The sequence below is a fragment of the Schistocerca serialis genome, chromosome 9 (genome assembly GCF_023864345.2).
Source record: "Schistocerca serialis cubense isolate TAMUIC-IGC-003099 chromosome 9, iqSchSeri2.2, whole genome shotgun sequence".
In the NCBI taxonomy this organism is placed as follows: Eukaryota; Metazoa; Arthropoda; class Insecta; order Orthoptera; family Acrididae; genus Schistocerca; species Schistocerca serialis.
Window position 1 is genome coordinate 276,499,876 of NC_064646.1, and position 15,181 is coordinate 276,515,056.

Sequence of the window (15,181 nt, forward strand, 5' to 3'; positions counted from 1 at the left end):
GCTGCTGCTAAACCGTTAAGGGCCACTAAAAAGAGACACACACTCAATACAAAGCCCTGTGGGACTCCATTCTCCTGAATATGGATGGAACTATGGGAGTCACCAACTCGGACATGGAAACTTCGGAGCGACAGGAAGTTTTTGTTAAAAATCAAGAGTGGTCTCCAGAGACCCCACTCATACAATGTGGCAAAGATATGATGTCGCCAAGTCGTGTCTTATGCTTTACGTAAGTCAAAAAAGACAACAAGCAGGTGTTGCCATCTGGAAAAGGCTGTTCGGATGACAGACTCAATGGAGAGAGAGAGAGAGAGAGAGAGAGAGAGAGAGAGAGAGAGAGAGAGAGAGAGAGAGATATCATGCTTCACACAACCTTCAAACGACTTCTCATGTGATGTATCCTGCAGAGGCAGTTGGTGTAGCAAGCCTACTGCCTGCTGATTGTAGTATACATCACTCTTCTGTGTCATACTAAATATCAATTCCTGGAGTGGCTGTTGCTTCTGTTTAATTATTCTACAAATTATTTTTCTTAATATTGTATTTCAGTTGTTTTCTCTTTTTTAGCTCTGATTTGCCTTGAAATAATTGAAAATCACATCCAAATTATCTGAAACATCTTCTAACAAAAACTGCTAGCTTTGTTATATCTCCTCCTCTTCCTCCAAGTTATGATGAGAAGCATGATTATATTCTCCATTTCAAAATCTGAGTGACCAAGTGATGGGATTCACAATTTTGACTCATTACTAGATTTTATATACCATTAGAACACTAAATTTTCTGGTAGGTGGAATCCTGCTTTTGAATTCATCCTGTTTCTGTAACAGCTTTCATTAGTAACTAAAGCTATGACTTCTTTTGGATCTGCAAAAAGCCAAAAACCATGGTGAGCCTTTCCTATCCTTCACCATCTTCGGCCCTCGCATGACAGACTAATGTAATATGGTGTCATTGTGCAACAGGATGTCTTTTGCACAGAATTGTTGAACGTTAGTAGGTATGACCAATTTTTCTTAGAATGCAATGTAATACACCCTCTTTACAAATATGTTTTGTCATTTACACATGAACATTCAATTCATTAGAGACCTTTTCTACGATTTCACACCAATCGATTTCACACCAGTCATTGTCAAAGTGACACAAGCAACTCAAACCACACCTAATCTTTGATTAATACATCGATCATACCGTTTACATGAAAAGTACAGAATATGGCTCAAATTCAGACAGAATTTCGTGTGTACTCTGGATTAGCGCCCAAGACCATGTCTTACTTTGTAACTGAATTTAAACGTGGTCGAAGAGCACAAGATCTGGCATGTATTTTACACCTGACAGAGGATCTTTTCTAAACAAATGGTTGACAAAGTTTATGACACTGTGACAGAAGGCAACCATATAAAAACAAGTGTGTGTCAAATAGTAGGCATCAAGAAGTTCCTAATGCCCTATATGAATGTCCAGATAGAAAGAAGCCAACACATTTGTTGACTCCACATCATTAAAGCTTCAAAAAGGAAGTTTCCAAATCGTGAATAGGGAAAATCAAAAGCACATTCTGAAGGACTTCTGGTGCTGTTATGTAGCTTTAGAAGAAATCATGATCCACCACTACACTCAGAACAGCCTAGTGCTGGTGTGAAAGTCCAACGAGAGGGGGAAAATGAGCAGAATCTGTCAACAGGAAAAGTGCAACTGACTTAGTTAGGGCTCTCGTGTTACCATCAAGAGTGGTATTTGAAAATGTGCGAACTAGTAACCAGCTCTTTAGCAGGAACAATATCCTTTGAATTGAATCAAAAAGGTGCTCTCATACCAGAACAAGGCACCTGTTCAGTAGCTCACATGGTCATAATCAAGAAACATATGCTTCCAATGGGCTCCAACCATGAAGTAAATTAATTACCAAATTGCACAAAATTGTCTTTGAAAGATGAGGAAAGCAGTCAATAATTCCATAATTGTGAATTTATTTTTTTTATCCATTTTTTTGCTCGAGTTCATTTGTGTTTACCGTCACACGTTGATTACTATCTACAAAATATGTATCCACTTCAGTCAATGGGACTTGGTACTGCAGCTGTAACACCAAATATTTTTTACTAATGGCACTAAGCCACAGCAATCCTCCCTTTCTGTCTACTAAATACACACTGCTCCTAATGGCACAGTGACTTACAGTAAATGTCACTGATTTTTTTTTCCTTTTAAGTATGCTATCTCCCTAATAGTACATAAGAGCGAAAAACATTTTCTACCGCAAAGTAAGAAAAAGTACTTACCTCCCCCTTGTACATAAAATCAACAAGTGCCTGCACCTCCCAGTGTTTCATGTCCTTCATGAATATGATTGGATGTTGACACGGATTGTTCACAAGCATCTTTTCAAAATATGTGCTGCATGCTGACAGCACGACTTTGTGACACTTTATCATTCGACCTTCACACGCAAGAGTGAGGTCGACAAAGTGTTCCGAGGAAAGAAGTCGTGGGAACACATTTTGCAAGTTAGTGGTATAACTATTCCACTTCACACAAAACTGCTGAGATGCAAGCATGATACTGAAAGCCTCCAGCTACGCGGTCAGTGATGACAGGGACAGGGCCAGTATAGACAATCACCTGTAACAATGAACATAATTCTTGATATCAGCCTGTAATCATTTAACAGCATAAATTGCTTTAGAAAATTACTAATGATGCTATACGACAATGTGAAGGGCATAAAACAGGTAACACAAAATTTAGGATCCCAAATGTAGAGCCCACATTTTTCTTCATTCACTGGTCTGTTCAGTTAGTAGATAACCCAGAGTCAAAGCAGTTACTAAAAACACACACACAAAATATCTTGGAGCACATCATGGTATATACTTCATAGCATCACCTACCATTTCAAAGAAACATTACAAAACCAAAATCTTACATATATAACTTTTGTTCTTTGCATCCTCCTATGAAATGAAGGACAGATCAAATTTTAAAATGTTTCCGTTCATTAATATCTTATATACACTGACAGAGAAAAAAATCACAACACCATGAAGAAGATGAGCAAGATAGATAAAGTTGGTAGGCGTGTTTCTGCAACTGAAAGATGATGTCTATTCAAACTAAGTGCCAGTCACGAATGTGTGGACCTAGTAGCACCACTATCAGGATGGAAATCAGATTTGTTTTAAATAGACCTGGTAATGTTAGTAAGTGGTAGTTACCTTTGAGATTCAACATAGTGAGGTGATATTCTGGAGAGACTTTAAGATGAAAAAGATGCCATTATCAACAGTTCACGAAGTTTGAAGCAGGTTGTGCAATACGGCTACAAGAATCTCTATGTTACTTTCATAATATTGCAAAAAGACTGCAGGAATATAGCCACTGTTCCATTATTCCTCTGATTCATATTCACTAGAACTGCTGCTGTTCCACAAGAAAGCATTACAGTGATGAGGAACTTAAGTGTCTCATGACCGGAGATTCAGATTTTATAAAAGATGATACTGAAGATGAAGATGAGGTAATTATTGCTCATAGTGACTATGACAGTGGAAATTAATGAGAATATGAGTTGAATAAAAATGAAGATGCTAACTGCCAAACAGGTTTTACTGGTGATTGCTTTGTAGAAAGAGACAAAGCTACTAAATAAAGGAAAACTGTTAGCTCAGACACAAGCAAAGCGAGAAATAAAAATGTGGTAAAAACTTTTGCAGGACCAAATGCTATGTCAGGCTTGTAACACCTGACATTTCTGGACTCAGTACAATACTTAGCACGGAAATGATTGATCACATTGTAAAATATACAAACAAATACATTCTGCTCAAACCAGAATTTTCTGACTATCAGAGAGAAAGAGATAGTAAAGAAAAGATAAGAAGTGAGCTACTGGTGTCCCTTGGTTTATTTTATCTTTTGAAAATAAAGAAAGCTAACCACACAACTGTACAGGAGCCATGGAATGCAAATGGATCAGGAATCGAAACTGAAAGAACTGTCACGAGATACAATAAATTATAAAACCAGATAAAAGAGAAGGACATCTGATAAGCTGGCTGTAGTACATTCCATTTAGGCGGAGTTTGTGACAAATTCCAAGGGTACGCACAAACTCTGAGTTTTAACCATTGATGTGAAACCTCATGCTTTTAGGGGTTGCTATGGATTTGTACAATATATTCCCAACAAAACTGCCTAACAAGGCATTAACGTATTTTCGCTCTCCAATGCAAAAACCTTTTTTCATAAGCTATCTTGAGGTATACTGTGGAAAGCAGCTTGATGTAGTCTCAAATTCAGATTTAGAAAGGGAGTCACACAGAGGAACCCAACAGGAATATAACAATGGACAGTTGACAGATAAGCTACCCCCTGGCTTTGTCACTATTAAAGAAAAATCTTCCATCTGTTGGTACACTCAGAAAGAATAAGCGAGAAATTCACTTGGCATTCTTGTCTAAAAAAAAAAACCTAGCAGCAGATTTGTCCCTTTTCATATATAAGAAGAATATGACAGTGGTTACATACATGCCGAACAAGAACAAGGCAGTTCCAACACTGTCAGCTATAGACGATTCCCGAAAGCCAGATTTATGTTACATTACAATGCCATGAATACAATTGACCAGGTGTGGCTCATATAACGAGAAGATGGCTTTAGCAATCTTTTTCATGCTAATGGGCATTGCGGGCATCAATACCTCAATCCTTTTTCACCAAAATGGAGAAAATCAAAGGGTTTCAAGAAGGATTTTTCTAAAGAACTTGGCTTATGATCTAGGGAAATCACATCTAATAGGAAAATCCAAAATTCCAAGACTTCCTAAAGATATTTAGCTGTGCCTCCAAATGTACTGGACAACAATTGAGCAAGTTGGGGAGCCTTGAGGCAATAATATTAACACAAAAATAAAGTGTGATTCACATAAGAGTTTTGTCTGCAGGAAGCATATAATTATTAGGTTACACATGTGAAAAGTGTGACGTTGCAACTGTAGACTCAAATGACTAGTGATCTGATATTGACCTCTCTCAAATTACTGAGTGGTGAACATGGTCTGCCTGTAACTTAATATAATATTGTTTTAGTAGGCAGTGAACGTCAATATATTTATTTTCAACACTTATAGGGAATCAGAACTGTCTTTTTAAACTGTATAATTTAGATGCTTAGATTTATATCTATGTTTATAGTAATAAGCGCCATTAACAGCCATATTAAATATTGAGACCTCCTTTTGCTTTGAAAGGAGTAACAGTTTAGACAGTTTTCTTGATTAGACAAGTGGTACTATTAGTTATTGTTATCAACTGTAGTGATAAAATACTTTTTGTATTAATTATACAAAAAACTTATTCTGATATTGTTAATATCAGTTTGAGTGGTAGAATATCTGCCTTTAAAAAAAAAAAAAACTAATTAATATCAATAGTAACATGAGTTTATAAGGGAATTGTTTTCGAACAGAAAAATGTATGTCGCACACTCAATGTCATGCAACTACTCCTGCACAGGAAAAGTGAGCGCCTGCTGGAGGATTTACGAAAAATTTTTCATTAAAATTATCTTGTAGCATAGAAGAGGATAACATTGTTATGTCTTAAATGTGATTCACGTCTAATATGAACTCCGTAACTGCACATAAAACCACCTTGCAACCAACAATCCATATCTTGTGGTTACATGTTAACCTTATCAGTTTTACATATACCTCTATTCCGGCAAGACATTTCCTCTTATAGACATTTACACAGTATCCTAAAGCAATGTAGGATAATATTCAAAATTAATTACAGGGCCTTGCTCCACAAAATTCACATTAATGACAGCTTTCATAAAAGAAGCACATTTCGAACTAATTTTCAACAAAAAAGTTATAATTTGCTTATTGCAGGCCTTTATGGTGCCTGCTTATACTACTTTGTTTAATCTCAGGGGTTGAACAACTTGTGTAGAAAACCGTGATGCAATTTGGCAGATCCCCTACTTTGCACAAATTCTATAGAAGAATTAATGCTCTTGGAAATTTGCCACCAGATTTTGTGCGTAAACACAGATGATGTTCAGGTCCAATGTTATTGAGTAACTAAAATATGCTACTGGAAAACTTACAGACCCTAAATAATTTATTCTTGACCAACAGAGGCCACATTCACCTCTCACATTTCAACAACAGAATGTAATACTGGTTACCCGTGAACCCAAGACAACTACACGTGTCGAAGGAACTCTCACAAAGTTCAGTTAGGTGTAGAGGTCACTTCTCCACCTCCCCCCCCCCCCCACCCCCCCACCCTTGCCCTTGAGTTAAGTATATACTTTCTCGAAAACAACAATGGTGAAAATGTGAATATTACAAAAGTTTTGGGACCAAGTTGAAATGTTCTGTTGAATCAAACTTACGGCAGCTGGCACAGACTCCAAAACGAGCACGCACGCACGTAGGAGAAACAGTCACTATTGCACAAAACTGTAGGGACAACATACAAGGAAAGCTAAGAAAAGGCTTGGGAACATCACTTGACCTACTCAGCCACAGACTCTGGCTGTCCTAGAAGTACTGATCTATACAGGTTGGTCAAAAAGTCTGGAATGCTTGCACGGAGTTGCAGGGTAGGTTGTGCTGAGAAATAATTGTTAAGAAAAAAAAATCTGATGCACTGTGCCGTTTCCAAGTTAATTAGAACTGAAGCCAGCCAATCAGGCCATTGTGTGTGCAAATTCAAGCAGCCTACCAAACACGATTAATGTCAGTTTTTCTCACTATGTAGATGACAGCAGACAAGACTGCTCAGTCTTACTACCATCCCATGTCCAATTTTTTGTTTTGCTCTCTTGCTCAGTTTCAGAAAACCAAACAAAGAACACATTTGGCAACACCATATCTGGCAGGTCACTTTAATTTGCTCATGCAATGGCCTGACTGGCTAATTTGAAAGCCAATGAACTCAAATGGTGCAGCATATCGAATTTTTTCTTAATAATTATTTCTCATCACAAACCAACCTCCAACACTATTACGAGCTTTTAAGGCTGTTTCTAACCACCCTGTTTAAAGTTTTTAAAATACAACCTTTTGTATTTGATAAGGAATGCAATCAGCTCCATGAAATTTTGCCCAACTGATGAAAAAAAGGGATATTTATTTTTAAACATTCATCTTCATCCTTTGTCACCAATTTAAATTAATTGTCCAAAACATTTAATAAAAGCCACAACAAGCAGGTACAGAGAGTCAAGGATATTAATAAGAAAAGGATGGTGAAAACAAAATATCACAATGGCTTCCAACATCATTTACTCAATTTTTTGGATAAATAATATAAGCCAGGTCATTTCTGATTCATTACAATTGTCTGAGGAACTAGGATTTAAGCTTATATGCCAAAAGATGTGAGTATGGTGCAACTGCTAGTCTAGCACACTACTGTATCGTCTTAAAAAGGCTCAGCACTTAGACAGTTATCTGCAGACTGTACAAGGTTTACAGTGATCACACCCAGGACTGCTACGGGCACAACACATTACATACACTGAAAACTCAGAAAATATTTGACAGCTTCTCTCTTAAATAGGCAGAGGATGAAACCAATGGTTACTCTGCAATTCACACTTAAATATTTGGCAGATCGTGCACAGAACTGCTTTCAAACTATTTCTCTACCATTCCACTCTCAAGAAGCTCAAGTGGGGAAAAAACCAACACTCAAATCTTTCCATATGAGCTCCGATTTCACTATCAAAGTGGGGTAATTTCTCTCTATGTGGCTGGGAGTCAACAAAATATTTTGACATTCAGAGGAGAATGTTAGTGATGCCAGTTTCGTGGAAAGATCTTGCCGTACTGAAAAAATGCCTTGTTTTAATTATTGCCACTCCAAACCACTTATTAAATCTGTGACACTCTCCCCCATCTAACAATAACAGAAAACTGACGGTCATTCTTTGAACTTTGATGTCCTTTGGCACTCCTATCTGGTGAGACTCCTGTACCACACAATAATACTGCAGAAGAGAACAGAGGCGTAGTGTAGACCCTGTTAGTGTAGACCCTGTTAGGTTTGTTGCATGTTCCAAGTGTTCTGCCAATAAAAATCTTCAGTTTGCCTTCCTCATGACATTTTCTGTGTTATAGTGCAAATTTAAGTTGTTTTTAATTGTGATCCATTGGTATTTAGTTGAATTGGCAGTCTTTAAGATGGTTTATCACATAACCAAAATTTTAAAGAATGTTTTTAGTACTCATCTATCTTGTTTACTACTACTACTGCTCCCCCCCCCCCCCACCCTCCCCCAGTCACCACCATAGATTGAGAGCTTTAGCTGCATTGGATAGCAAATGTTTTTCAAGATGACATTAGTAATTTGTGTGCAGATAACATCTGGACAGCAAAACAAGCTCAAACCACATATCTGTGTAAAAAAGTGAAACATGCCACGATATTTTGTGTCTAGTAACTGTAAAATACAAATAGATATGTGCAGATGGGCAAGTAAAGTGCTGCTACAAAAGTAAGGTATTGTGAATGTCTTGAGCTTTGAAGATCAGGCCTTCCTCTAAAGACTTTTTTATTATTCCTATTTACCTGGATGTAAGTTATTGTCTCTTCATAATCTAACCTCTCTGCAACCCCATGTCATCTTCTGCAAGTACTCTTCTGCTCAGTTTCAATGACACTAACAAAATGGTTTAACTTATAAACATTCTATCAGAGATCCTTCTTTTCGATTTCAATTCTCTCTCCCAACCTCACAAATCCCTCTACAAACTTTACTGTATCGTAGAACACTGGTCGTTCTTTCAGCATCTATCATTATCAACATTGCAAGTAACATCCACAATTGTTTTATAATTTAATGCCTTATTATCTCAAATCCACTAGGAGAACACTCCAGATCCACAGCTAAAAGGATCCAATAAAAAACATAAGAAATGAAAAGACCAAGCCTACTGACAAGTTTGCTGAAGAATACAGTGGTGCTGCTGCTACAAGTTGACACCACTTTGTGATTTGAGAGAGATCAGATTATTTTCATCAAACAAACACTTCAGGAGATTGCAGATGTTGGATAATTACTTTCTGACTTCTGGAAACATCGCAACAATTTACAGAACTGCCACTTAAACAGGATACAGCATTTTATATGGTTGGCTGCATCACCACCACTTAATAAATGTGACACATTCCTGTGGGGAGAAAGAGGAATATTCAATATGAGTCGTCAGCTTTGACCAGTGATGTAGGAAAAATTGCAGGGATAAAGAAGAACATACGATATGAGATGTTGGCTTTGACCAGTGATGCAGGAAAAATGCAACAAACGGCTTATACAAAATTGCAACTATAATGTGGTATCGGTGGCAATTTTTTCAAACAGCTTACAGATCAGTGTCACCAAACCCAGGCTCTTGTTAGTTACAGATTTGTTAGCTTCGCCAACTCACAACTAAACTATCACATTCCAACCTAACCTACACCTCGGGAAAAGCTGTAGATCAATCTGTCACCACAACCAAGTTTCTTTGTTAACACAGTAGTTGGCTTTACCAAAAAAACAATAAAATTCAATACAGTAGAGTTTCTATAATTTGACACTTCGCCAGCCCAACACGTCCAATAATCCGACACAACATGCCGAGATCATGTGATGTGGATGAGTGGGACCACTTCAATTGAACAGTTTAGTAAACAATACGTAGTCGGCCTCCAATTTTTGATTATTGCATACATTGTGCAATCAAATTAGTGCCCTCTTTTAACTTGCTTCGACAGTGTTAGTGAATGTTTCATATCTTTCATACAATGTGTCTCAAGCAGGTAGTGAAAAAAGTAAACAAGACATTGACTTTGGTTGACCCAAAATTATTAAAAAATTAAACACAGGAGAAAAAATTAACAATTCAGCTTTGTTCTATGGTGTTGGGTGTGCTACCCTCTATGACATTAAAAAGAATCTCAATAAAATTGAGGGGTTTGTGCACAATTTGAACAGCAAACGCAGTGGCAGGGAAGTGATACAAACTGGTGAGTACCAGTTGATAATTGAAGAAGCTTTGTAAACATGGTTTCTTCATGAACGTAGTAAACACACTCAAAATTCAGGACATTTTATCAAAGAAAAGGGAGATTTTTCTATAAAGAAATTATGAAAAAAGACTATTTCCATACAAGTACCAGATGGCTTGGTGAGTTTAAACAAGATTTGTTACATGCTTGCTAACCACAATATGAAAAGAGTTAAGTCTTTGTCCTAGTCAGATTTATAATGCGGGCAAAAGCAAATTGTTCTGGAAACATTTGTCCAACAAAGCATCCAGGCACAAAGCAGAGGCAAGTGCTCCTGGCAGAAAAATAAAGATACAGTCATGCTCTAATGCTAGTGGAACGCACAAACTTGAGCTGCTTGTCATAGGAAAATCAAAAACTCCCAAGGCGTTCAAAAACTTAAAACATCTAGCATTCAAGTATAAACACCAAAACAGGGCTTGGATAGCATGGGAATTTTTCAGTGAGTGGTTTCACGTGGAGTTCATACCATCGATCAAAGAGCTCCTCAAGAAGCAAAATGTGTCTCAAAGCGTTGTTGGTACTGGATAACTGCCCTGAACATCCACTATGGATCAGAATATTATCCAAACTGTTAAGGTTTAAAAAAAGCTTGCAGTATAGAGTAATTAGTAAAGTGGAAAATGTTATCGAATCATTAACATAAATAAATGTTAAAGATGATGTTTACAACCTTGCTTGGGCTTGGGGAAGTATTTCGACTAAATTGTGGTACGTGTGAGGGATAAACTATGGCCATTATCTTCCTTTATTCCTTTATCAAACATGCACAAAAAATGTTTTAAAGAACATAAACTTATTGAGAACCCATTAACAATGAGAAAACCATGCAGCTCCAAGAAAAAACTGACAATATCTGTTCAAATGATGCTGCAACACACATCTGTTAACATGTAAATGACTGGTTATTCGGAAACAAAGATGAAAATTGTCAGCTGATGAGTGATAAGATTATCCAAGACATGTTAACTACATATGACAATGAAGAACAATGGGAAACTTTTGACATTACAGACCATATGACATAACAATGCTGTGATTGCACTTAACATGCGTCATGTGGTGGAGGAAAATGACATAGAAGCAGCTGATGTTTTACTTTTAAGGAGGCTGCGAGAGAAAGCTATAAAAATCTCCTCAGTCGGGGCGAGGGGGTGACTGATGACTTCATATCACATAAGAAGCCTATTGATGAAGATGAACATAAAAACGATTAATACATTAAAATTAATATGTTTGTTACAAAAAAACGTATATAAAGTATTGTTAACATGTAATCTGAGTTCTACATAGTACTTTTCTTCTTGTTTTGTGAGTCAAATGTTTCAATACAAATAAAAAAACAGAGTTTTTCAATGAAAATCCAGTAATCTGACAATTTCTATACTCTAACATATCTCAGATCCATATGTGTTGGATCCTACTGTAAATGCAGCCCCTAACATTACATCACTAGTCAAATCTGACAACTATCAAATATTCCTCTTGACCCTCTTGTGGACTGTGCAAACAACTGGACTGATTGTTTTTTTCTGTCTTGCAAGGAACAAAAAAAAAAATACATGGAACACACACACACACACACACACACACACACACACACACACACACACACACACACAGTTAATAACTGATAACTTTTCATTATTTAACATGTTAACCTTTTTTTAATTAGAAGCCTCAACATGCAGATGAACATTTTACCAATTGAATGGGTATATCATTCTATTATGTCAAACAAGTGTTCAATAGAACTACTATGAGTAGATGTGGTGGTGGTGGTGGTGGTGGTGGTGGTGGTGGTGGTGGTGGTGGTGGTGGCAGCAGCAGCAGCAGCAGCAGCAGTAGCAGTAGTAGTAGTAGTAGTAGATGCTGTTATTGTAGTAGTAGTAGTAGTAGTAGTAGATGCTGTTATTGTTGTCAACAACCCTACATGAAGGAAGACAAGTTAGGCCTACGTAAGACGTGTAATCTCTCTCCTATACCACATGTAATAAAAACGGTTGAGACGGTTATGATGACAGTGTATTATGGCTGTACTACATTGGTAGCTGCTTCAAGATGTGGTTCTGCTGAAATTAGAAATCCAGTAGGGCTCACTTGCCTTGAGTGTCAACTCCGTTCTCTGTAAGCCTAAGAACAATTCCTCAAGTTAACATAAATCAATAATTTAAATATAACAGCTTTCAATAACCTAAAAGAGCAGCCCCCTCACACACACACACACACACACACACACACACACACACACACACACACACAATTGTAGCATGGCATCAACTTAATTTTTTTTTTTTATCCAATACTAATGCACAAAGCAATTGGTAATGTTTGCATAAAGGGCACTTGGGAAGATTCTGAAGTTTTAGTACTAAACCAACTTTACACATGGTAACAGCTGCAAAAGTGCAGAAGCATGGGATACTAACACGGTAGCATATGGATCTACGAAATGAATTTATAAGATTTATGTTATGGAGAAAGCACAGCAAGCAACATTGTAATAAGCGGAAAGAAAGAAAATTAAGTAAAATATGCGGAGCTTACACCAACTGAAAAGAGCATATCCTAAAATAATCTAATATTCTGAATTTATACTATTTGTGATATTTCCAATTACGGAAGCTACGACAGTGGTCATTTCTTTGATCTTTTTTTCGTAATTGATGACAGGATTCGTCTGACCACATGCTTCAGTCATGAACATTTTCACTGACTCCGAAGTTTTTCCCGAACCCTGGATTCTTATAAATACGTAACAGATTTTCTCAATCACAGAAAAATATTTATTCTGAAATTACGTCAATTCAAACATATTTATTTACTACTAACTGCTCTCTCAGCTATGTGCAACAGCGAATGAAGCGTTAGTCACTCAACATGTGCATCGAATTTGCTCGCATTACAAAAACACCGCAGTACAACCCAATCTCACACTCTTAGTACAGCTGTTCCGGCAGCGAAAGTATTTATTTATTTATTTTTTATTTATTTACAGATAACTGCTTCATACATCAAGAGAGCAGCAACTTTCATCTTTTACCACCGTTACGAAATTGGTGGCGCCTATTATGTTACGATCATGGCTGTTAAAATTAGGAATTTCTAATTTTCACTCATTTTAAGATATACCCTTGCCTAATTCACTCAACAAAATGCTGCCTCTTAATGCTGCTGCTCTAACACCTTTCTCCAGCTCCAGGGTACCGACGTCCATACAATAGTTAATACTACGAATCCGTAAACAGTTTCAGAAACTTCAAAAATATGACGATCATATGTTTTACTATGCACTGCAATAGAAATGTAAGAAATTCTGAAATTTTACTGACGGGGCCAAACACTGCTACGAGATATTTCTAACATTTTATTCTTCACTTATAAAATAAGAACAAAATAAAGAAAATATAGACACTGCAACACCGGTCAAGAGCTCGCGTCTGATTTTGTGCCACTAGCATGTCGTTCTCGCATAAGTCTTGTATTTCATCAATGATAGAGTCACTTCATGTATTATAACAAATTATGGGTTATGCCGGGAGCTAAGGAATTCTATACTACTTGTCATTTTCATTAACAATAGTCCAAGCATATATTTCCACTCAAAGAAAACTACTACTCAGGACATCAAAAAGTTGAATGCGTCTTTACTTATGTCAGATATACTTACTTGCGAAGATTCTACCAAAGAATTTCACGTACTAACCGCAACTTCAAATACCACACACTAATAACGCTAAAAACTGCAGTTTCTCCTTTTTGCTATTACATAGATCTACAACGATAAACAAGTGACCCATAAAACGGTACGGTGGTGATATCTAGGGATGACATTTGTGAACTTATAGGATATTGCTTCTTATGTTATCCCTGGAGTTTTTCAGTCTTCAGCAGAAGTCGCCGTAAGCCTCAAGTCGATAGATGACTGTCTTTGCGCGCCATCTCTTGTTATAATACACGAACTAAGATGGTAAAGACTACACGCAACTTCCTAACAGTTGCATATCGTCACGGTCTATCACATCAACACTAAAAATCTCCGAATGACGCCAAGCCACTTTCGATTTCAGACCGCGCCAGACAATTATTTACAGTTGTCTCTTCCCCCACCTTACTGCACGATCAGTAACTCTGCGCATTGACCATTGTCCTACAGCAGAAGGAGATCCAGCAGTTAGAATGTTAAATTTTATATTGTTTATGGTACAAATCGTACTCTTCCACCATTTTCAAGACAATTTTTTTTGGCTGTGCAGTCCTCTAAACAATTATATACGTTGAATATAATTTCAAATACATAAATTGTACACGGTAATTGCGTCATGGTAACACAAAGTTAGAATTGCGACAAACACCATTTCACGCGGTAGTCGACATGACACGGGAGAAGTATTATAATAATCATGGATAAACAGACTTGGACGTATTTTTTGTGCTTCTTAGACTTAAAAAATAAAGGTGCGTTAAAACTCCGCTACGTACAAAAAATCCCTTTTGCTCTTTCGCATAATTTTAACAAATTAAGTTCGTGTGAACTTTAAGGAAAAACGAAATTTTAATTTAACACCCTATAGAAGACGTAAAACAGTCAGAGCTCTGTATGGACAAGTAGGTGGCATATGGAAAAGAGATATGCGGTTTTCTTGTTTGAGAAAATGTTCGTGTATTTCTCTCAACAAATTTCAGTAATTCACGCAAATCCAGAATCAGCAGTCACGGCACGATTGCGAAGAATTTCGCATATTCAGCATTGCTTCGCCTAGCCTGGTCACAGGAACTAAATACGGTATGTTTTTAAACACATCAGGGCCGAATCTAGTTTGACAAAGGGAACCCGGTACTTTAACTACTCTAAGCCCGCATCTTTACCGTGCGAATCAATACACGGTGCTACACAAAGCGTACTATTTGTTTATGCTTCGTTTTTATCACTGTCACTAACATTACTATTATTATATTTGCTTTATAAATGAAAGCGAAACGGTTATGGTGTAAAAAATTCTCTTTAACTGAACTGCAGTAAGATCATCACGGAAAACTGAGCGAGTGGTCAACTTTATCTTCTACAGGTACGATAGGGGTATGGAGAAGTTACTGGTGCCTCCTT

At 37.1% G+C, this 15,181-nt stretch overlaps 1 protein-coding gene across 4 annotated transcripts in view; it reads right to left on the reverse strand.

Annotated features, from left to right (window-relative positions):
* Positions 1–13,916, reverse strand: part of LOC126419798 (protein bric-a-brac 1-like) — a 194,345-nt gene extending 180,429 nt beyond the window's left edge. For 3 of the 4 annotated variants that reach the window (XM_050086982.1, XM_050086984.1, XM_050086985.1), the window contains exons 1-2: positions 13,745–13,916; positions 2,289–2,628 (exon numbers count right to left, since the gene is read on the reverse strand). In XM_050086982.1, coding sequence (XP_049942939.1) covers positions 2,289–2,564 — 276 coding nt within the window. In that variant the 5' untranslated portion in view covers positions 2,565–2,628; positions 13,745–13,916. Of the gene's footprint in view, positions 1–2,288; positions 2,629–9,084; positions 9,167–13,744 lie in introns of those variants that run through there. The other variant, XM_050086983.1, reaches the window with a different exon arrangement.
* Positions 13,917–15,181: the final 1,265 nt, after the last annotated feature.